This window comes from Leptonychotes weddellii, chromosome 6, assembly GCF_054177405.1.
Source record: "Leptonychotes weddellii isolate Sample4059 chromosome 6, ASM5417740v2, whole genome shotgun sequence".
Lineage (NCBI taxonomy): Eukaryota > Metazoa > Chordata > Mammalia > Carnivora > Phocidae > Leptonychotes > Leptonychotes weddellii.
In genome coordinates this window covers 77,525,282-77,549,604 of record NC_138374.1, presented here as the reverse complement: position 1 = coordinate 77,549,604, position 24,323 = coordinate 77,525,282, and the positions used below count along the sequence as shown (strand labels likewise).

At 45.7% G+C, this 24,323-nt stretch overlaps 1 protein-coding gene and 1 pseudogene across 19 annotated transcripts in view; one reads left to right on the top strand and one right to left on the bottom strand.

The window, feature by feature from the left end:
- NVL (nuclear VCP like) overlaps positions 1 to 24,323 on the top strand; it is a 95,042-nt gene that overhangs the window by 35,499 nt on the left and 35,220 nt on the right. For 16 of the 19 annotated variants that reach the window (XR_014146027.1, XR_014146026.1, XR_014146028.1 and 13 more), the window contains 4 exons: positions 38 to 142; positions 4,352 to 4,414; positions 10,808 to 10,927; positions 12,800 to 12,899. Coding sequence is in view for 13 of the 19 variants with exons in the window: in XM_081823013.1 (XP_081679139.1) it covers positions 38 to 142; positions 4,352 to 4,414; positions 10,808 to 10,927; positions 12,800 to 12,899 (388 nt within the window). In the remaining 6 variants the exon portion in view is untranslated. Of the gene's footprint in view, positions 1 to 37; positions 143 to 4,351; positions 4,415 to 10,807; positions 10,928 to 11,232; positions 11,471 to 11,687; positions 12,096 to 12,799; positions 12,900 to 24,323 lie in introns of those variants that run through there. The other 3 variants (XR_014146031.1, XR_014146030.1, XR_014146029.1) reach the window with 3 other exon arrangements.
- Positions 21,783 to 22,399, bottom strand: LOC102745602 (alpha-ketoglutarate dehydrogenase component 4 pseudogene; annotated as a pseudogene).

Genomic DNA, 24,323 nt, shown 5'->3' with positions numbered 1-24,323 from the left:
GGACGTTTGTAACGACTGACGTGGGCCTTGTTCACAGGCACCGGTGCGCAACCCCGATCAGTTCAGAGCTCTTGGATTGGTGACTCCCGCTGGGGTCCTCCTGGCTGGCCCCCCCGGCTGTGGGAAAACGCTGCTGGCAAAGGTACAGTGTGCACACAGCTGCCCCTGTTTTCTTTCTTGTTGTCGGGGAGGAGAGTAGGAGTTGAACCCTCGGGTTGCAGCCTCTTACAGTGAGCGGGTTTTACATAATCTCTGTCACAGGCTCATTCTAGCAAGACTGACCATTTCTTCGGAAAGGTTTCCCACTTTTAATTACAAAAAGTACATCATTGGAAATTTGCAAAAGAAAAAATTTGTGCATCAGCCATCACCCCATCGATTTTAACACAGCATTTACCGTATTTTCTGTTGTCTGGCTTTTTAGCGAGCGCCGTTGTGTACTTGTGGTTTGTAGCTGACTTTCTTTCCTGCTTCACTGTAGTTATCATTTATAACTTAAATATTTTCCTCTACGTCCCTAACAATTGTTTCACAGAATTGTTTTCTTGCAATAGAAAATACAGAGAAGCCAGAGGAGGGGTCGCAGTACTTATAATCCTCTCACCACGGCTAACTGCTGCTTTGTTCCGTGGTCAGTCCTTCCAGACGTTCTCCATACACACCTGTCCCGATGCACGTGTTTTGACAAATACAAGGTCTTTAATGATGCTTTCCCCACAGAGCAGTATTTCTTGAACGTGTCAACATATATACACCTCCATATTTTTAGCATCTGTGTAGTATTCTGTCATAAAGATATTCTGTAACTTACAGAAATGATCCCCCATTGAAACACTACGTTGAATAGTCCTGTACTTACATTTTTTGTACCTCAACTGATCATTTGATTAGAATGCATTCCTAAATAATTTTTCAATAAAAGGAATGCATGTTTTTAAACTTTTGACCCATTACCACTTGATCAAAGTTACCCATTACCAGATTACATCTGCTCCATCACCGAAGTGCCTTCCAGGTGGTTTGTACAGATTCAACCCCATCAGCGTATCGTCCCCCACACCCTGTATTAGCAAGAGCCGATAATGCTGATTTTAATCTTTGATGTTTGGGGAGGCAAAAATGGTATCTGACACTTTTTAATTCACATTTTAAAAATTACCAGTGGGCTTGTCAAACTATATTTATTTGCAATTTTTCTTAATGAACTGTTTGTTCATATCCTTTGTCTGTTTTTCCATTGATATGTGTGTGATTATATAATCATTCTTCATATATTAAAATCTGTCATATTTGTAAATGTTATCAGTTTGACACTTTTGACTTCATATTTTTGACACATGGCTTTTTTGTGTTTTTTTCTTTTTTTCCTATTTATGTGGGCAAATTTCTCTGTGGGTTTTTTTCCTTTGGAATCATACATATTAGACTCCTCTTCCTTATCTGTAAGGTATGTTGGTTGTCATTTTTAATGTCTGGATAATGTTTCATCTATAATTTACTTAGCCCTCATCAGCTTTTTAAAGTATTTGAATTACTTGTAAATAGGAAATGAAAATTAATGGCACTTTTAGTAAGTGCCACAGGGTCCACAGAATTTGTGACTGCTCAGTAAATATCCGGTAGCCACAGTAAATACCAAATATCCACGTGTCAAATAACACACGTGAAGTTTTCCAAACTTACTGATACGACTACATTTCCTTGCTCCATGCTTCCGGCGCTCTTCTAGGGCCTGGCTGTGCGGGAGTGTGGGAGCCGCGGGGGGGCAGAGGGCGCCACGGAGAGGGCAGCAGTTCTGGAAGGATAGAGCCAGAAGGAAGGTCATGCCTGTGAACGTGTAAATTCAGCAGGCGGATGCAGGGCTCCGGCCTGGGTGCCTTGTCACGTTGGTTTGTTTTTAATTAGTTACATCTGCCTTTGAGTAGCCTTTCCGCGGCAGAAGGGAGACAGCTTGGGTTATTTGAAATCCATCGACCAGGTTTTCCTCTTCCCCCTGCTCCTGCCTCCCCCGACTGCCAACAGCTTGATGCCTGTGCGTACGCCCGCGTTCTGGCCCCTGCCCATGTGGAGTGGGGAATCTTACCGAGGATGCCGTGGGTGGCCTTCAGGCTCACTGGGCCCAGGAGCCCAGGCGGTGTTTGTGCGACTGTGTACTTTTTCCTGGGAGAGGGTTCACCACTTTCTTCAGATGCTCCAGGAGGTACATGCCCGAAAATCTCAAATTGGTGGAAAATGTCCTTGGATGGCAGAAGCAAGTGTTACTGGAGGAAGGTCGTGGAGCCACTTGCGGGTCAGAGCCTGGCACCTAGACTGGACCATAAAATGACGATTTGGGCTAACCTTGGTGGTTTTGTTTACTCAACGATCACAGTAAGATGACGTTTTTCTGAACCCTGGCACGTGGAAAGTGTGCGAGTAGTGTGGGGTCAAGGCATGTGGTAGCTGGAGCCGGCACCCTGCACGTTGATGACTGACGAAACTGCAGAGAGAGGAGTAAGGTCAGTGAGTGCCTGGGGCTCTGGCCCGAAGCAGACAGCCCCTGACCATGTGCAGGAGGCTCAGGCTGATGTCCACGAAGGAAAAAGTGAATTGTGCTCACTGCACTTCACCAAGGACACAAGATTTCCAACAATTTCAGGAGCTCTTGGGGGTGTTAGTGGGTTAAATCTTGGGAATCTGGTGGGTGGAAGCTGAAAACCTGATGTGGGTGCGTCAGCCTTCATTAGATGTGCTCCCTGACTCCCCTTTCTGTGTCATGCTGAGTGAAAGCTAGGACAGAGACCGCCGAGCGCTCCCTCCGTGGCAGAGCTCGCGTGCGTTCCTGTGACTTCCTTACCCTGTGCCGGCAGCTGTTGGAGGTGAACCAGGCACCTCCTCTGGTGGCGTTTACGGTCTGGCTGGAGAGACCGGCAGGAAACGAGTCCTACGGTAATACTGGAGGCTCAGCTACCTGAGGCTGGAAATAAGCAGATTGTGGTGAATGATTGGGTGGGAGGTGGCTGTTTGAGGTAGTGATGTTCGGGGATGCTGACAGTTGGCCGTGTCCTAAGGGACCGGCTGGCCACAGGAGGCACCAGGGACAGAAGGGGAAGGCTCTTCCAGGCAGAGGGAACGGCAGTGGCAAAATCCCTGATGTGGGGAAGGGCTTGGTTGAGCTTGAGATCCAGAGAAAGCCAGTGTCTGGACCACGAAGAAGCTGTCCTGTCCCAGACTGCAGGCTTGTGAGCTGTGGTGCATACTTCACGTCGTACTCAAAGATGAATGCGAATCCTCGGGAAATGATATGATTGACGTTTTTAGAAGCGTGCGAGGTGCAGTGTGAGAATGGGTCAGAGGAAAGCAAGAGGGAGAGGAAACCAGTCAGGGTCTTTTCGGTTTGGTTTGGTTTCTTTGCATATCCAGGCAGATGATGAGGCCGTCTGCATAAGGGGGTGTGTGGTGGAGAAGCAGAGAGTGGTGGACTCCTGCATTTTGACATCAGAGCTAACAGGACTTTCGGGCAGATTGGATGATGTCACAAGACAGAGGGTCAAGGGGGACACCGCGGTTTGGGGCTAAAAGCTGTTGGAATTGGAAGTGTGGGGTGTGGAGGGAGTTGGGACAGATCCAGGTGTCCTGCTCTGGTAATGACTGATTTGAGATGCGTGTCCGATCAGGAGGGAGATGCAGAGCAGTGTGTTGGGTGTAGATCTGGAGCTCCGAGGTCAGGCTCCAAGAGGAGGAGAGGAAGGAACTCCCTTCCCTCGTCCTTTTGAAGCTCTGGGTGATTTCGCTCAGGTTTCATCTCTGCATCCAGGTGATCTTCAGGTGATCTTTGTCAGATTCTTCCACACTTATAACCGCATGTGTCTCCTTCGTGCTTCTCTTTGGCTTTGAGCCATGAGGTTTAATCGTTATTAAAAATAATCTGGAAACAGTGACCCTTGGCCAAGGCTGATACTGATGTTTTTGAATTTGAGGTCATGAGTAATTGATTGCTTTCACTGGGCAAGACGTGTTGGATGCAGAGATTATGGTTTCACTGGAATTCCAAGCTAGAGCTACAAATGTGCAAATGTATGTATGTGAGCGAGTTTACAGAAACAAAACGCTGACATAAATGTTTGTGTCATCTCCATCTGATTTCTAGTCTGAGTGGTTCTTAGAAGGTTTTAGGTGAACCTTCCATTGATTTTTTTTTTGTTTAACCCATTTCTCCTTTTCCCATACGTGAGCTGCGCGTCTAAGAAGGAAAACACAGCTGTAAGAGAAGGGGAACAGCATAAACTGCAAAAGCCCCTGCGCTGTCACGATTTACTGTTACTTTAGTCTATATTTGTCTGACTTGTGTCCTTTGGTTTCCTTTCCCTAGGCTGTTGCAAATGAATCCGGACTGAACTTTATATCTGTCAAGGGCCCCGAATTGCTCAACATGGTAAGTCGTTGTGGCGTCAGCCATGAGTATAGCTTAGGAGACTTGCGGCCTCTCCACTTACGGATGCGGCATTTTGGTAAAATCTCCGCTGCAGGCGGTACTGAGTGTGTGTAGCTGCTCTCCTTAGTAAGTCTCCTCAGCTCTGAGCCTCTGTGTTCCCACCTGCGAAATGGAAATAACATTTAAAGTGTGTGCTCTGTGCTGAGTGTTCATCATACGCTGTACACACATGGTCAGCCCTTGAGCGGCCTGGGTTTGAGCTGCACAGGCTCACTTACATGCGGAGACTTCAGTAAATACGGTCCTAGCAGTGTATTTTCCTTACGATTTCCTTAATCATATTTTCTTCTCTCCTGCTAATAACTTTCTTGTAAGAATTCAGTGTGTGATACACAGGACATACAAAGTAGGTGTCAGTTGACTTTATGTTGTCAGTAAGGCTTCTGAAGGTCAACAGCAGGCTGTTAGTGATTAGGTTTTGGGGGAGTCAGATGTTACACGTAGATTTTCGATGGCGGTGGGGAGGGGGGTCTGCGCCCCTAACCCCGTCTGTTGTTCAAGGGTCACCTGCATTCTTCTTCAACAACCCTGTGAGACACGAATTATTGTTTCCTCTGAATCCTGATTTCCAAACAAGGAAACTGAAGTCTGCAGGCGGCACGCATCTTGGCCAAAGTCTGAGGGCGGGGGGAGGAGAGCTGAGGTTTGAGTCTCGGTTACGTGACTCCTTCTCTGCTTGCCTTGCCCTTGTGTCCTGTGGCGAAAACAACTCGGGTTGTTTTTTTCTTTAAAGCAGGCTCCACACCCAGCACGGAGCCCAACACAGGGCTTGAACTCATGACCCTGAGTTTATGACCTGAGCCAAGATCAGGAGTTGGACGCTCAATCGACTGAGCCACCAAGGCGCCCCCCCAAATGACTTAAGTTTTAATAAATAAAAGTACTTCGGGGGAAAAATACTACCATCTTATGTAGTAACTTCTTTCTGTAATTAGGAGTTTATATAGTCTATATATAAGTCTCAAATTTAAGAGAGTTTGAATATCTTATTATCTCTTCAACCTTGTGAGAAGTAAAAATGCCGTTCTGTCATGTGATTCAAACGAAGAAGTGAAAGTATTATCGTTTTTTTTTTAAAGATTTTTTTTTTTTTTTTTTTTAATTTGAGACAGAGAGAATGAGAGAGAGAGAGCACATGAGAGGGGGGAGGGTCAGAGGCAGAAGCAGGCTCCCTGCCGAGCAGGGAGCCCGATGCGGGACTCGATCCCGGGACTCCAGGATCATGACCTGAGCCGAAGGCAGTCGCCTAACCAACTGAGCCACCCAGGCGCCCTATCGTTGTTTTTTTTTTATGATTTTATTTATTTGACAGAGAGAGACACGGCAAGAGAGGGAACACAAGCAGGGGGAGTGGGAGAGGGAGAAGCAGGCTTCCCACCGAGCAGGGAGCTCAGCTTGGGGCTCGATCCCAGGACCCCGGGATCACGACCTGAGCCGAAGGCAGACGCCCAACAACTGAGCCACCCAGGTGCTCCTTATCATTTGTTTTAAAAGGTCTTTTAGGGGTGGCTCAGTCAGTGGAGCATGCAACTCTTGATCTCGGGGTTATGAGTTCGAGCCCCACTTGGGTGTAGAGATTACTTCAAATCTTAAAAAAAATTAAATAAAAGGCTTTTTAAATTTATCCCCCCTACCAGTTTTTATGTGTTTCCTATTCTGTGTGATACTTTCCTCCTGAAGTAAGGATTCATATTTAGGCATTTCCTGTGGGCTTTTTTTTTTTCTTAAGATTTTATTTATTTATTTGACAGAGAGAGACACAGCAAGAGAGGGAACACAAGCAGAGGGAGTGGGAGAGGGAGAAACAGGCTTCCCGCCGAGCAGGGAGCCCGATGCGGGGCTCCATCCCAGGACCCTGGGATCATGAGCTGAGCCAAAGGCAGACACCCAACGACTGAGCCCCCCAGGCGTCCCTCCTGTGGGCTTTCTATGTGTGTACTTCTCTTGTACTTCATTTCAGCACTCTGGCAGAGGAGGTGTTAGAAGTGAACCTTGGAGGGAGAGGATTGATCAGGGATGAGGCTGGAAAAGAAGGTCCTGCGGGACAGTGAATGGCTGTCCTCTGCGCAAGAGCTGGGGTGTCCTCTCCAGAATCGCGGAGACCCAGGAGGCCGTAAAGCAAGCGTGTAACGTTTTGTTAACTTTATTATGAAATATCCCAAGCACAGAAGAAGTTATGAAGAGTAATGGAATGAACCCTCTGTATCTGTCACCCAGATTTAAAAAATACACAAAACCAAGATGCTCGACGCCCCTGCAGACCTTCCCTAACCATGACCCAGTTCTCTCTCCCGGAGAATTTACCATAATCCTGAATTTGGTGTTCATTGATTCCGTGTACTTTCTACATTTACTTTATGTGTATTTATCCCTCAGCAACACACAGTATTATTGTACATGTCTCATCATTGTTTAGGGGGCAATTGGAAATTTGAACACTGACTGGATATTTGATGTTAAGAAAATAACTTCTAAGGGAAGGGTGAACTCGGTGCGGGGATGCGGAGTGCGCTTGTCCTAATGAGCACTGAGTAAGACGGGGAGATGTGCATCACCGTGTGTATTCCCGAAACTAATACTACGCTGTGTGTTCACAGCACTGGAATTAAAACTGAAAAAACAAAAGGAAAACCAGTTTTAAGTGTGATGATGTCGTTGTCAGAAACCATTGTTTTTCGTTAGAAATAGAGAAATATTTACAAATAAAATACGATGTCTGGGCTCTCCTTCAAAATGACAAGAATGAAAAGCGGAGCATCTGTTAGGTGAAGGTTGGTCAGGAATTGAGCAGATGATGACTGAAGCTGGGTGATGGGCATGTTTGGGGTTCAGTATACTCTTAAGCCCGCTTTTGTTACGTGTTTGGAACGCTTTCATAAACAAAAAAAACGCACTTTATGTAAGTGGTATGTGTTCTTTTGTAACTTGATTTTATTGTTATTTTTGTTGAACATTATAATTATTTTAGAGTTCCTGGACCCAGTTCCAGGGGGAAAGGGATAACCCCCCCAGAACATTGAGCAATCTCAGACACTGGCAGGGGGTCTAAGAACTCGACTCAGGTCAACTCCGTTCTGGCACAGTTGGCCAGGACACAGCATCGGACTCCACAGGCTAGGGGCTCAGTCCTACAGCAGGGTCCCCCATCCTCCACTGCAGACACCAGGCCCAGGCCCCAGGCTGTCACCAGATTGGAAGTTCCAACAGCCTCCTCCTTCTTTTGCTAATTTGCTAGAGCAACTCCAGAACTCAGGAAAACACTTGTGTTTATCGAAGGATATGATAAAGGATAAGAATCTACCTCCAAATGAAGAGGTACATGGGTCAGTCCCAAACAGGAGTCTTTGGAGCTTGGGGCTTGGCTCTGGGGTATGGGGTGGCAAACCGCTTACCTGGTATAGAAGGACTGAAAAACTGTCGTCTTGGTTTTTTGTGGAGGTGTGATTACATAGCCATAATTGGCTGAGTCACTGACCTGTGGCTGATTCAGTCTCCAGCACCGTCCTGTACCAGGAGGTGGGGGGTGAGGAGGACTGAAAATTCCATTCCTCTGACCACACGTCCTCCTGGCAGCAGTCCTGCCCTCGGGTGGGGTCCAAATTCACCTTGATTAGCAAGACCTTCTTTTACTTTCGTGGCCCTGAGGGTTCTCAGAAACTGGGTGAAGACCAGATATATCTGAGTGACCTAATAAATAATTCTTCTGAATCATTCTATCGCAGATTTTATTTTGGTTGGTATGTTTCCCTCAAGGTTGTTAGTCTTCTGTGTGGTATTCCACCGAATGGATATAACCACACTTTAAAAAAATGAGCTGCTTTCTTGATGGATGTTTAGGTCGAACGTTATATACACATATATACATACATTTGGAGCTATTTCCCAAGGGTGTGTACATGAGGACAATTGCTGTCTCTTCTAGAGTGTGTGCACTTTTCCCCAAAAATAGTTTTGCCAGCTTTTTTCCCAAGGTGGTTGTTGCTGAGTTACATGTCCCCCGGCTGTGATTGGGGGTCCCCACGGCCTCACCAGCGCTGTGGTGTGAGATCTGAGAAGTGTGACTGGTCATCTCATGGTGGTCTCACCTGTTCTCTAGGGAGAGGTGTGGGAAGAGGTCTGTGGCAGAGTCTAGCATGACTGGGGCAGAGATGAGGTGGTCTATTGAGGAAGATTGACCTCTCGGGGTTAGAAAATGCATTTGATCTGGGGAATTTCAGACTCGGGGTCTGGAGATGTCCAGCAGATGCACGGATGTGAGTCTGGAGCGCTGAGATTTGCGGTTGCACCTAAAACCCTGGGAACGGGCCAGGTCTACTAGGGGGTGCATTGAGTGGGGCCCCTGATGGCTCTGGGGCAAGGAAGGAAAAGTTGGCGAAGCAGGCTGGTCTCCCGAAGGGGGAGGACGCCCAGGACTTTCTAAGGCTGAAAACCTTGTGGGGGGGTGGCGGGGCGGCTAACTTGTTCAACCTTGTCAGTGTAACCAGACCGAGTACCAGGAACTGAAAGTAGGACCTTGGGTTTGGCAACTACTAAAAGGTCGTTAGTGACTTTAGGGAGAGTATTTTCAGTAATTATGTTTGCAAAAGCTAGATTATCAAGGTTCAAAACTGAATGGCAGGGGCGCCTGGGTGGCTCAGATGGTTAAGCGTCCGCCTTTGGCTCAGGTCATGGATCTCAGGGTCCTGGAATCAAGTCCTGCATCGGGCTCCCTGCTCAGTGGGGAGTCTGCTTCTCCCTCTCCCTCTGCTCCTCCCCCTGCTCATGCTCCCTCTCTCTCTGTATCTCTGTGTCTCAAATGAATAAATAAAACTTAAATACAGAATTAGAAATGATAGGTATAGTCTCCTTTTTTGAAATATTTCTTAAAGGCCAACATAGTGGGGTTTTCTTTTGTTTGTTTATTTTTAATCAGTGTTGCCTTTGTTAAGATTAACTGACCTTTTAATGGGTCCTTTTGAAACTTGAGGTTTACCTTTCCCTAAATTAAGTTTTCCTTTTCTTGGTCATTGTGGTTTGCCAAGTCCACAGTCCTTGTGCCATGTTGACTGTTCCCGCCTGTCCCTGTGGGAGACTTTACCTCTGACAACTCACGGCTAGCTTTTCTTGTAAATGTCTGATGATGTTGGTTCAGCATTCCAGGTAGAACTTGTTCTGACTTAGATTCTTTAGGAACCCGAACCAGTCTACTGTATTTGTGCAGAGTGCACGGTGTGATGACGGAGATGAATGTGCGAGTGCCGCGTCCTTCCGAGGACTTCCCGCTCTGATGCGGCGAAGGTGCACAAGCTGCAGGTTACAGTAGCAGAGACGCCGTGAAGGAGAGGAGTCGGCAGACAGTTGGGAGAACTGGGGGCAGGCTGGGAAGCAGCGCAGACATGAGAAGCACAATGAGCAGAAGTACCAGGAAAGGACAGGGCAGCTGTGAGGGAAGGACAGTTCTGCTCACGGGAAACTTAACACTTTCGTCACTGTCGTCCGTGGTGCGCCTCATGCCTGTGTGACTTTACCATAAAACAGCACAGCAGATACTTGGAGTTTTCAGATTCTGTCTGATTCAGCTGTTGTATTATGAAAAAACCTGCTTTTTCTTAGTTAACCAGTTCGAAATTTTACAAGAACAATTTTTTACGCTTTGCCAACAGTGAGAACATATTCTCACATGTGACTTTCTAATGTTATAGCTGCCTGTGAATTGCTGTATTTCTTGACTGATCTTACTGTTCTATGTTTTGATTTTGGGTTTTTTTTTTTTTTAAGTTTTTATTTATTTAAGTCATCTCTACACCCAACGCAGGGCTCGAACTCATGGCCCCGAACTCGAGAGTCGCACGCTTCTCTGATGGAGCCAGCCAGGCGCCCTTGATTTAGACTTTAACGTACAGTATGTCATACGGAGGAGCCTGTGGAGGCCTCACTGGCTTGCCTGCCTCCTCTGATGGTGTATGACGACAGCATGACTGTGTGGAAAACACGGCAGAGTGGCAGACAGCAGTTACAACACAGCTGAAGTCCTGAGAGTTACAGCTGGGTGTCTTACGTGATCAAGCTTAGGAGATCAACACAATAGGATTATGGGATTATTTTTGACTTGGAGGAGACCTTACATTCACTTGGCAAACAAGGAAATGTATAAGCATCAATAATAGCTGATTTTATTACATTGAGCCACACGTTGGCTGTTTTTATGCATCAAAAATGGGTGCCTATCAGCAGTTGCATGTGGTTCAACCGAATGCTTTTTGGACTCTGATACCTACCTGTTGTTTAGAACTAGTTTTACCGAGATTTGACCGCAACCCCAGGGCTGACCGGTCTCCGTGTTGTTTCTGTCAGTATGTCGGTGAGAGCGAGCGCGCAGTCCGCCAGGTGTTCCAGCGAGCCAGGAGCTCTGCACCCTGCGTCATCTTCTTTGACGAAGTAGACGCCCTGTGCCCTCGAAGGTCAGACCGGGAGGTAGGTGTGCCCTAATAAACCTTTTGTGAGTTCTGACAAAGTCGTTCCCCAAGAGCACTGCGATTCTTGCAGTGAAGAAACCTAGTAATTCGAAATGAGGCCCTGGGGGTGACAGTTGGTTTTTCTTGGCCTCTGCTTCCATTTCTGTCTACATGATTTTGGTTGCACTGGTCTGGGTCATGCCGGCGAGCGGTTGGGAACGGGAATGACGTGGCTTCGAAGAGCCCGCCTCGTGATCATGACTCTCTCTGACACATGGTTTCTGGAGACAGGAGAAAGTGTAATTTAAGATCCTTTCGAAATAGGGCCGGGCTTTAAGACTCCGCCGTGCTCCTTGTCTGCACTGGACACCCCTGCGTCACTGTGCTGAATCACAGTTGGTAGGAATTCTGGTGCGGTGAGTGGCTGGAGTGCTGTTACCACAGGGACGCTTGTCTCCGAGTCCACAGCGGAACAAAGCCTCCCGTAAGGAACAGACGGCCTTTCTGAAACAGGTAGCAGAGACTCTCTGATAAGGACATTCATGGCGAGGTGACTAAGGAGGTGATTTTATTTCTTTTTTTTTTTTTTTTAAAGATTTTATTTATTTATTTGAGAGAGAGAGAATGAGAGAGAACACATGAGAGGGGATAGGGTCAGAGGGCAAAGCAGACTCCCTGCCGAGCAGGGAGCCCGATGCAGGACTCGATCCAGGGACTCCAGGATCATGACCTGAGCCGAAGGCAGTCGCTTAACCAACTGAGCCACCCAGGCGCCCGAGGTGATTTTATTTCTTTTGTGATTTTTCTTCACATAGTTGTTCTGTGCGTGCCCGGAAGGTTGTAAGTTATTAAATACCTCATTTTGCTCACAATCTCCAGAAGCCTTCCAGAGTCGCAAGAACAAAACTTAACTCATGTCCGTATGACCCACATCATAGCAAGATTGTTTCCTCATCCAGGAGTCCTCGCTAGCATCCCAGAAAATCCCTCCACCGTCTTGTCTCTCATGGTGACGTCGGTGGCCAGGGCAGAGGCCCTTCCCCGGTCGTCCTGGCCGCTGTGACGTTCTAAATCCCATGTGTTGCTGTATTGTTTTGAATCTGGATTATAATTATCTTCATTCTCTGATTTGTTGGTGTCACGTCTCCCAGGAGTGGTGACGTGCGCCAGCTGCTTTCTGGAGAAATCCTCAGGTAAACTCATGACCACCTCTGCCCGTGGACTTTCTGTTGAAGAAGGGTGGTCATGACAGACGCACAGAGACCCACAGACGCACGTGCAGAGACACACACACACAGACAGAGACAGATACATAGAGACACACACACACAGACACCCCACTTCTCTTGTCTCCTCCATTATGCATTTAGAACAGTTCTGTGTCCGAGTGAGTTACCCGTCTGTCCACCACCTCCCCGGTCCTTTCTCTTGGATATTGCCCCAGGGTAGCTCTGCTTTGTACTGTGGGCTTCCAGGAAAAGAGGAAAAGCCTCCGTGCCCCAGCCCAAAGATCAGGAACATCTCACATCCTAGGGGATCTCTCTGTGCTGAGTCTACACTTGACCCACGGGAAATCCACTGCAGCCAGCAGATCTTTGAATAACTCGGAGGCAGGAGACTCAGGTCAGCCAGGCCTGCCTGTGTCTAGCTGAGAGGCCTGGACAGGTGGTCTCTCTGAGCCTCAGCTTCCTCCTTCTGGAAGACGGGACACCAGGACTCGGGGGAGTTCCTGCTGAGAATGTGTTTTGCACAGCGCCTCTCAGAAAATGATCACCGTTACCTCTTGATCAGAGTTTTCATTCCAATTAGCAAGTCGTCGTTTTGTATGGAAAAACGTGGTGTGTTTTTTCTTTTGTTGGGAACTGATGGAGCTGTCTTTATTGATTTTTAGACGGGGGCAAGTGTCCGGGTGGTGAATCAACTACTTACCGAGATGGACGGTCTCGAAGCACGGCAGGAGGTGTTCATTATGGCAGCCACCAACCGGCCAGGTGAGGAGATCGTTTATGTGAAAGCCATGGGATTTACATACATCCTAGTAATGGAAGATGACGTTTAGGAAATCACTTTTGGGCTCATAAGTTGAAATAAAACCTTAGGAAGCTCCTGTGTAAGCTAGAGTGAAAAACAATAGTATCACCGCCCAGATTTCGTGAGATTTTTTTCTATGTTGGCGCTCAGAAGGTAGTCCAGTTGGCAGAAAGCTCAGAATGTACACCATACAAATGACCATACAAGTATTATCAGAATTTATGTCCTATGGTTTCTCTCAAGCTCGTAGGAAACAGGATCCAGACTCTTCTCACTGTATCTGAAGGTCGAGGATGCATTTTCAAGGATTTATATCGGTATCATGTCCCTGTACTTGCATTTAACTAGTACTTCAAGTTGTGTGTAAGCTTCAGCGCCGCAAGGGTTGTAGAAAGGGCTCCACACTTCAGACGTGCTTCAGGTGCTCTCACTGTGGGTCCTGCATTCTCTTCCTGTTGTTTAACCCTCCGCCGTCCACGGGAGCCTCGGGCTGTCGTAGCAGCCCCTGCATCGACCCGGGTGTTAACTGCCTCGGCCAGCAGTCCAGCTGATGAAATTGTTCTTTCAGGTCTCAAAAGTTACTTTGGAAGGTGAAACCTTCCTGAATTATGTGCCACTTCATTTTCATATGAAAAATTCACAGATGTTACGGTTTAGACTTTGATGATAGTAAAGTACTGTCTTTGGAGTCGGACGGCACCGGGTTTGAGGCCTGACTGTGGCGCTTCGTCTCTTGCCGTTCCATTCCATTCCCCAGTCGGTCTGACTGCCAAGGAGTCGACTGTGGTTCAGCTCCGACACTGACCACACGGAGCTGGCGTCAGGTCCTGTGAGTCCAGGGGTCCTCCCCACCCCCCATCCGCGCGAGTGGTGTCTCCGGGACACCACGCGTCTGACCCGCCAGCTTTGCAGCTGAACAATGGATGGATGGATTTCCTGTGTAGGAAAGCGCCATACACTTGGCCCTTAACCAGCACGGATTTCAGTGATGTGGGTCCACTTGTACACAGTTTTCTCGCTGAACACAGTGTAGTCCTATAAATGCATTTTTTCTTCCTAATGATTTCCTTAATATTCTCTCTACTTTATTATAAGAATAGGGCACAACATAGCACTCAAAATACGTGTTAATTTACCGGCACGGCTTCCAGTCAACAGTAGCTACGAGAAGGTTTTTGGGGAATCGAAGGTTACATGCAGACTTTTGAGGCGGGGGACAGTCGGCACCCCTAACCCTGCGTTGTTGGAGGGTCACTGTACTTAAAGTTGCAGGTTGTTGTAAAGGATGCATGTCGGGCCAGGCCAGGGAGCAGTGCAGGCCCTCGGTGCTCTCTCCCCTTGGAGCTGGGGCACACCCCCCTCCTGGCCCCAGTGTGCTCATGAACCGTGAAGCTCTCCTGAGCTTTGCTTCCCGAGAGAGTTTCTGTGGGGGTTTTATTATATAGTTGTGGTTGACTGAAGTCCATCTCCACCGCCACCCCTTCTCTGCAGAGGTCTGGCTCCAAATTCCAGCCCTCTAATCGCAGATTTGGTCTTTCTGGTACCTGGCCCATCCTGGAGTTATCTTGGGGCCAACCTTGAGTCCTCTCATTAGCGTAACAAAGACTCCATTCCCTCAGGAAATTCTGGGGGTTGTTGAAGCTTTCTGAGAGGAAGGAAGAGCAAATGTATTCATCACACGTCAGCTTCGGCACACCTTCCTTTATCCCCGCTCACCACGGTCTCTTCATCTGGGAGATGAGGAGAGTGATACCCACTTGGCAGGAGTGTCGTACAGGTCACGTGATGCTGGCAGCGAGTCTCCCAGGGGGTGTGGCAAGTAGCTGCTCGGTGACTTACATCATTACCAAGAGCACTTCGGGTGACTGTGTGGGAGCAGTCATGAGGCCGTGCACTCAGCCATCCTGGAAGAAACCTGGGACATTGCTCAGATTTGCACAGAATCACAGCCCTACCTAGAAAAGGTAGGGCTACTTAGAAAAAGTAGATACAGATTTCCAGAAGACACTCCAGTCTGTAATAAGCCATTCTGTCTTCGGCTCTCACTGTTTTCGTGTTTGGTTACTGTAAACACTTTAGCTTAATCTCTGTAGCCTAGCGAATAAATAGCAGGGCCTTCACCCTGGGTTTTACTCTAATCCTCTCCTTCCAAATGGCGCAGGAGCATATCCTTTCCTCTGGGTCGTGTTTCCTGATCTCTAGCACCTCTGAATTCTTAACAGTTCTCTGGATTCTTTGTTGTAAAACCTAGGACTGAGTAGACTCAAGGACTGAGTCATCTGTGCTGAGTTGAGCCAGTGGTTAAGAATGACAGGAAGGCGGTGCTGTGTTTTGTCCCCTCCGGCGTCCCTCACATTGTCTTCCTCGCTCTGCCCCTCCTCCCATTCCTCTGTCCTGAGGGCAAATCCCACTGCCTTGCTCCCTACAGAAATCCAGAAGTAAGTGTTCTAGCTCTTTCACTCCTATGCCTGCCTGGGGCAGTTCTGTTCTCTTGTGTGCTGACCTGTGACACTGTTTGATTGTTTATGACTTGCTTTCTCCCCAGCTTTCAGAAATCTCTTCTTGCCTGATGACTTTTGCCACATTACAAATTACTACAGTACTTAGTGGCTTAAAATCACCATTTTTGCTTTGCGCATAATTTTGTGGGTCAGGGACTCAGGAAGGGCTTGTCTGGAGGTCCCCCTGTGATCCACACGTCCTCAGCTGACGTGGCCGGGCCCAAGGACTCCCTTCCCCGGCCACGCTGTGGTATCTTTGTCCCCCTCCTCTACTCATTGTCCTCTTTCTGGGCCTCCGTGTGGCTTCCCCTGGGGGTTCTGCGTCCTCGTTCTCGCATGACCAGTGGGTTCCAGGAGACAAGGGTGGAAGCCACCATGCATCCTGAAGGCACCGCTGGGGGCAGAGACAGGGAGGCTCTGCTCTAAGAGCAGGGGATGGGGGGAACGTGAAAAACTGGGTGACTTGAACTCTTCGAATGTACGTTTCTGCCCTCACATTCTCCGTTTCATCGAGCATGTTGTAGCTCCCCCACTCCGTCTGGTGTTGAAGATCCGTCACATCATTGTCACGTTCTTTAATTTCTCAGCAGATTCACTGGCTCATCAACTACTTACTGGGTTTTTACTACACGCCGGGCCCTACTAAGCTTTGGGAATTAAGAGGCTAACAATTCAAAAGAATTGTATATATCCTGATTTGGGGCCAGGGCACCTGGAGTAAATGATAGACAGCCAGGGTCAGAGGGTAGAAAATGATGGGTAGTTGGAGAGGAATGCTAATTGAGATATGATGGTCCTGGAAGGGTTCTTCAGGAGGAGTCTGTGAGCACGTGTAGCCGGGAAGCAGGGGGGTGAGATCACCTGGCTCCGGGGGTCCCAGACAGACCAGGTTCGGCCGCTGACCACTCACACAACCAAAGGCAGAGGGGCAGGTGGTGGTCAAACAGGAAAGGAGTCTATTTCAGTGAGGCCAACACTGGGAAGACAGGGGGCTAGCATCTCAAAGACAGTCTCCAAAGTGCTGCAAATACCTCCAGGTTTGCATAAGACAGGTGTGGGACAAAGGTCGCTGGGTCCGTGCTGGTGGGCAGTGAAGGTCGGTCTTTGTCTTGGGATCAGTCCTAGGTGGGGTCTTGCTGGCTCCGGGCAGTCCCTATTGCTTGAGGGGTTGGTTTCAGTTCCTACCAGGAGATGCTCTGCCTGCTGGGTTTTTTTGCCTGAGTTAAGAGGTAAGCTGGAAAGAAGAGCCATTCTGTTAGAAAGTACAGACTGAGGTCAGAATGGAGGCGGTTGAACTCAAACGATATGAAGGATGGAGCCATGCAGAGTCTGGGAGGAGAGCGCTCCAGGTAGAGAGCGAGCAGTGTGAAGGCCCGTGTGAGGATGTTTGTCATGTTGCAGACCCAGCCGGAAGGCAGGGTGCCTGCAGTGAGACAAGCAGGCATGGCGGGGGAACGCAGGGCCTTGGAGGCCACGGAAGGTGCGCCTGTGTTCTGCTGAAATGGGAAGCCCTGGGGGGGTTTTGAGTGAGGAAGTGGTACCATCTCATTTTCCTCCGTATTTCTATTTTTATAAAATATGTGACTACTTTTAGTTTTTTTACTTTGTATTTGGAAACAGTTATAAATTCACAGGAAATTATAAAAAGAGTGCACAGGGGTTCCATGTACCCGGTTTATCTTAATTGTTACATTTTATATAACTGTGGCACTGTGCACCATGTCAAAACCAGGAAACAGACGTTTGTATAACATGTGTTTATTTCTGTGCAGTTTCACACACATGTAGATTCCTGAAATGACCACAGCAGTCAAGATGAGAACGATTCCATCAGCACCGAGATCTCCCACGCGCTGCCCCGAATAGAAACGCCTGCTCTGTCCTCCACCCATAACTCCAGGCAACCACTAACCTGCTCTCTTAACCTACACCACATCACTTCAAGAGTTTGTATGATCAAGGGATCATACAAAACGTGACCTTTTAGGTTGGCTGTGTGTGCCTCGCATAATGCCCTTGAGATGGATTCAGATTCTTGCGTGGATCAGCAGTTTGCTCCTGTTTAGTGCTGGGTCGTAGGGGAGGGGCAGTTTGTTTGACCTTTCTCTTCGAGGGCAACTTTACGGTTGTTTCCACTCTTTGTTACACATACCATGAACCTCTGTGTGAATAGGTTCTTACCTGGACCTAGGGTTTGATTTCTCTGGAATAAACGTCTAGGAGCACAGTGGCTGGGTCATACGGGAAGTATATGGTCAGTTTTTTAAAGAGCTTGTCAACCCTTTTTCCACAGTGGCTGTACCATGTGACATCTCTGTCAGTAATGGCGTGAGAGATCCAGCTTGTTTGCTTCCTTCCAGTATTTTGTGTTGTCACATCTTGTGATACCGCATCACGGTTGAACTTTGTATTTCTCTAATGGCTCATCAGCCATTAGAACATCTTTTCGTGTGTTTACTTAGCATCCTGTATCTTCTTCATTGAAGAATCTCTTGTGTCCTTTGCCCATTTTCTAAAATTGGACTGCATTCTTTTTTTTTTTTTTAAGATTTTATTTTTAAGTAATCTATACTCACAATCCTGAGATCAAGAGTCACACGCTCCACTGACTGAGCCAGCCAGGTGCCCCTGGACTGCATTTTTTTTTTAAGAGTTCTTTATATATTCTAGATATGAGTCCTTTGTCATTTATGTGATTTGCAATATTTTATCTCATTCTGCAGCTTATTTTTTCATCCTCTTAACAACAAAGAGACTCCACGTATTTTTTTAAGTTTTTATTTATTTAAGTAATCTCTACACCCCATGGGGGCTTGAATTTACGACCCCAAGATCAAGAGTTGCACGCTCAGAAGACTGAGCCAGTCAGGTGACCCTTTAATGTATTAATATTCCCTTTATAAATATTCTGCTTTGGGGAGCATTTCTAAGAACTGTTTTTTAGTTTTATGTCCCCCAAATTTTCTCTAGTATTTTCTTCTAAAAGTTTTATGGTTTTATATTTTTATGCTTAAAGTCTGTAATCTGTTTTTAGTTAACTTTTATTTTCCCTCTATGAATCCAATTCCTCCATCATTTTTTGAAGACTATCCTTCATTCAGTCACTTTTGCACCTTTGTCAAAAATCAGTTGGCATATACCAGCAATGGACAATTAGAATTTGAAATTAAAACACAATACCGTTGCTGTGCCTGGGTGGCTCAGTCAGGTAAGCATCTGACTCTTGGTTTCAGCTCAAGTCATGATCTCAGGTTCATGGGGCTCCATGCTCAGTGCGGCGTCTGCTTCTCTCTTTCTCCCTCTGCCTCTCCCCCGCACATGTTTTTTATCTCCCTCTCTCTCAAATAAAAATTATAAATCTTAAAAAAATGATCTTTATGAGGAAAAGGACAAAACTCTAATGAGAGAAATCAAAGAAGATACAAGTAAACAGAGAAAGCTCATGTTCGTAGATAGGAAAACTGAATACTGTCAAGATTGTCAGTCTTCCCAACTTGATTTATAGATTCAATGCAGTCCTAATCACAATCATAGCAGGTTATTTTATGGATATTGACAAACATTCTAGAGTTTGTATGGAGAGGCAAAGGCCCAGGATGGCTAACACAATATTGAAGGAGAAGAAAAGAGTTGAAGGACTGACACTACCTGACTTCAAGACTTAGTGTAAAACTACAGTAATCCAGACAGTGTGGTATTGGTGAAGAATAAAAGAAATAAATCAGTGGAACAGAGCAGAAGCCTGAAGTAGACCCACACAAATATAGTCAGCTGGTTTTTTATAAATGAGCAAAGGCAATTGAATGGAGAAAGGATAATCTTTTCAAGAAATGGCACTGGAAGAACTGGATCCTCACATGCCAAAAATGACTCTAGACATAGATCTTACCCTTTTACAAAAATTATCTCAAAATGGATCATAGACCCAAATGTACAGTACAAAACAATAAAACTCCTAGAAGAGAGCAGGAGAAAATCCAGGTGACCTTGTGTTTGGTGATGACTTTTAGATACAACACCCAAAGCACAATCCATGAAGGAAAGAAATTGGTACGTTGAACTTCATTACAATGAGAAACTTCTTCTATGAAAGACATGGTTAAGAGAATAAAAAAACAAGGCAGAAACTGGAAGAAAATATTTGCAGAACACAGACCTGATAAAGGACTGTGCAATGGACTGAATGTTGTGTCCCCCACCCCAAATTTATTATGTGGAAATCATTACCCCAGATGTCAGAATATAGGAGATGGGGCATTTGGTAATGAGGTCACGTGGCTGGGCCTTCACCAGTGGGATTAGTGCCCTTATAAAGGGGCACAATGAGAAAGTGGCACAGTCTGCAGCCCACAAGCAGGCTCTCCCTGGCACCCAGCCACGTGGGTACCCTGACCTCAGACTTCCAGCCTCCAGAACTCTGAGAAATTTCTGTTGTGTACAATGCACTCAATCTGTGGTCTTTGTTATAAGAGCCTAAATTGACTAAGCTTGATATCCAAAATAGACAAAGAACTCTTAAAAACTCAACAATGAGAAAACAAACAGATGTACTAAAGATCTAAGCAGACTCCTCACCAGAGAAGATGTACAGATGGCAAATAAATACATGGAAAGATGTTCAACAGCGTCGCATGTTATGAGGGAAATGCAAATTAAAACAACAGATCTACCATTGCACACCTATTGGGATGGCTGAAATCCAAACACAGACAATGCTAAATGCTGACAAGAATATGGAGCAACAGGAGCTAGCTCTCGGTGGTGGTGGGAATGCAAAATGGTGCAGCCACCCGAAAGACAGTCTGGCAGCTTCTTTAAAAATGCAAGAGGGACACCCATTGGGCTCAGTCGGTGGAGTGTGTGACTCTTGATCTCAGGGTTGTGAGTTTGATCCCCACATTGGGTGTAGGTATTACTTAAAAATAAAATCTTTAAAAGAAAGAAAGAAACATCCTTACCATAGAGTCCCTAACTTGTAATTGTGGGTTTCTTGATGCTCCTTTAAGTCCCGTCAGGTTTGCTGCACATATTTTGCAGTTCTCTTGTGCATATTCGTTTAGAATTGTCTTCTGGTGGCCTGATCTTTATGTTCTGTCATTACGTTATGTCCTTCTCAGTCCCTGGCAAGTTTCTTTCTTCTGAAATGTATTTTATCTGCTATTATAGCCATTTCTGATTTTTTTTGATTGATGTTTCCATGGTATATCTTTTCTATCCATTTACTTTCAACCTATTGATGTCATTACATGTGAAGTGAGTTTCTTATAAACAGCATATAAGGTCATTTTTAAAATCCACTTTGTCAATTTCTGCCTTTTATTTGGTATATTTAGACCATTTACATTTAGTGTACATTTTTACTCTTCCCATAGTTTTTTCTTTTCTGATGTTCCTAATTTTTTTTGTATCATTTCCTTTTTGTTTTAGGAACTTCCTTGAGCTATTCTTTTTTTTTTTTTCAAGGTATGGAAGAAAATTTATTTAGCTTTGTGAGGCTTTACTTTCACAATAATACATATCCTTGGCACTGTAAGACCCTATTAAAGTTTCATAAATCACCTTAATGTAAATATTTAGGTTGATTTTATGAGACTTTCAGACATTAAGTTTGAGAAAGTTAATGGTTTCCAGAATTTGCACAGATGATGACAATTAAAACAGTAAAATAAAGAATAAGACTTTCTTAACACCCCTAATAACATAGTGAGTTGCAATTTCTAATCAAACACCTATTTCTAGGTTATATTCATTTTGATTTCTTATTTTCCATTTTAAACTCTGGTATTTTTTCTGAATATAGGTTACAAATTTGTATTAACTCCCAGTTTTAATACCACAAAGTCACCTGTTTTACCTTGACTATATTTTTATCATTTAGTGTAGGATACACTTTTTTTTTTTTTTAAGATTTTCTTTATTTTTTGACAGAGAGAGACACAGTGAGAGAGGGAACACAAGCAAGGGGAGTGGGAGAGGGAGAAGCAGACTTCCCGCGGAGCAGGGAGCCCGATGCGGGGCTCGATCCCAGGACCCTGGGATCATGACCTGAGCCACCCAGGCGCCCCTAGGATACACTTTTTAAACTAGTTATACTCCAGTAACTTTGTGAATGAAAAAAAGGGGAAGAAAACTAAGAACAAATAATGGAGTCATTCTTTCACTGATCCTCATCCAATTTCAGGAAAATCACTTCCCAAAAGCAGCAATTCTAATAAATCTTCCTATGTCTAAAAAGAAACTGAAACCAAAGGGAAATCATGGGAAACCTGTGATAGTTTACTAGATATTGTGTGCTTTTAGTAGCTCAACACTAGTAATACTTGATAATCGAGAGTAAATTAATAGGCTAACATTTAAAAATGTATACTTTAATAAGCCTATAAACAATTAGGTAAGCTTGTGGAGAAGCTGACCAAGATACATATATTAGGAGATACAGTTGTCCATCTAAATTTTCTAGATTTCTTTTTTTTTTTTTGGCAGAGTATTTATTCAAGTTGTCTACTATATAATTTCTCATGCGCCATTTTGGAAGTCCTTTATTGTAAAGACTAGTCTTTTGTCTGATGACAAACAGCAGCCACACTGTCAGTGATTATTCTGGACCTCCACGTTGGATAAATTCAATTTCTTCTTATACAAGTTTCCTTCTTATTTCTGAGGTAATGTTTTTATTATTTCTGCAGTGTCTGGTGGACCCTGATGCACCAGCAAATCTGGGGATTTATTCCCCTTAGAATGCTGTGAAATTGAAGAAGAGTGAGACGGTAGTCCTGCTGATCTCAAAACTTCTCATACGTTAGGTTTAGGATTGTCTCTTCTGTCAGGGAACCTTATTAATGGAGTATGTGGCTTGACTACCTGAACGACCCTGCTGGCAGACGCCATCTTACTGCCCATCATGACCCCAGGATGGGGCAGCAACCTCGAGGGCACTCGCTAGGCGCAGAGATAACAGGAGTCCTCCTTGAGCTATTCGTTTAGGTATGTTCAACTTGTAGCAAATTTCCTTGTTTTTCATTTACCTGCAAATGTCTTGGTTTCAGGTTCTTTCTTGAAGCCTGTCTTTGCTAGATAGGGAGTTCTGGGTTGACAGTTCTTGTCTGCCAGTACCTGAAAACTGTGCCATGTCCTGCCAGCACTCATGATTTCCGAACACAGACCTGCTGTCGTTTGAATGTCCTAACTGCACAGGGAGGGTGTCACTGTGCTCTGCTTTTATTTTTTTTTAAATATTTTACTTATTTATTTGAGACAGAGAGAGGGAGAGAATCCCAAGTAGGCTCCCCACACAGTGCAGAGCCCGATGCAGGGCTTGATCCCACAACCCTGATATCACGACCTGAGCTGAAACCAAGACTGAGCCACCCAGGATCCCCTCAAATACTTTTTAGCTCTTTCTCTTTTCCTCCCGGGACTCCTGTGACACACACGTTAGATCTTTTGTTATAGTCCTATAAATCACTGAGGCTCTGTTGCTGGTTTTTTCTATTCTCTGTTTTCTCTGTGTTGTTCACACTTGGTAATTTCTGTTCTTCAGGTTCACTGATTCTTCTCTCTGACGTCTCCATGGTTCCATTGAGCCTGTCCAGTGAGGTTTTCCTTTTGTTTAAGTTTTGCCATTGAAAATTTTCCATATACTTCTTTACATCTTCTCTTTCTTTGCTGAGACTTCGTTTTTTTTCATTTGTCTCAAGCCTGTTCATGATTGCTCCCATAAATGCTTTTATTGTGGCTGCAGTAAAACCCTTGTCAGATGACTCCAACATCTGGGTCATCTCTGGTCCAGCTTCTATGTTTCTTTTCTCATTAAAGTTGAGATTTTTCTGGTTCTTGTTTCAACAGATAATTTTCAGTTGTATCCTGGACATTTGAGTATTAAGAAACGTTGAGTATTATCTTACTTATATTTTCTCCTTTGAGGTCTTCTCTGACTGTGCAGGGGAAGGGCAAGAGCCTCACGGCCGCAGGCTGAGAAAAGAAGCCTGGGCTCGCTCTGCCTCCATTCACACTGCCCGGGTGGGGAGATGTGTCATTCCCGCTGGGCCTCCGTTAGCATCCCCTTGGCCCAGGGTGGGGGCGCCTTGTACTCTCCCCCACGACCCCAGGACCCGGGAAGGGCAGAGGTGGAAATGTCAGCTCTCCACTGGGCCTTCTCTGACACTGCCCAGCATGAAAAGAGAAACCCACACAGGGGGGCAGCTGTTAAAATTCAGATGACACTGAAAAGCGGAGGATAAAATTACCCTCTCTGTCCCTGCCCAGAGGCAACCACTGGTAAAGTCTGTGAGCTGTATCTTCGGTATGTTTTCCATGTTTTCAAATGATGTGCTCATACTTCTGTTTCTTACCAGTTTCATACGGTGCCGTTACTACTTTGTAAAGCACACGAAGATTTCTGTTACGTTCACTGTTTCTCCACACGCGGCCGCCGTTACCACCACCCCATCATCCCCACGTGATAATACCGTTTCTGCACAACTTTTGGTTCAATCACCAGTCACTGTTTATGTTACCAGGACCGTGTACCTATTTCTCTGCGTGGACCCAGGAGTTACACTGCGATCAGAGTTCTGTTTTCACATAACCTTTTCATTCTTAGATGTGGAAACTCTCGTTTTCTTTCTCTTACTTTGTTTTGTTTCTGTTCTTCATCAGATATGCAGGTAGTGGTGAGTATTATTTGTGTCTCTGACGTATTTTGCTCTTGTTTCCAGAGCTTTCTCTGCTCTGGCTCCCGTCTGGGCTTTTTGAGTTTGGTATATTTGAGGGTATCTCTCTTCCACACTCATTACTGATTGGTAGCCTGGCTGAGTACAGGATTTTGAGTTAAAAAAATTGTTTTTTCGTGGTTTGTAGGCCATGCATTTTTTTCTCTTAAAA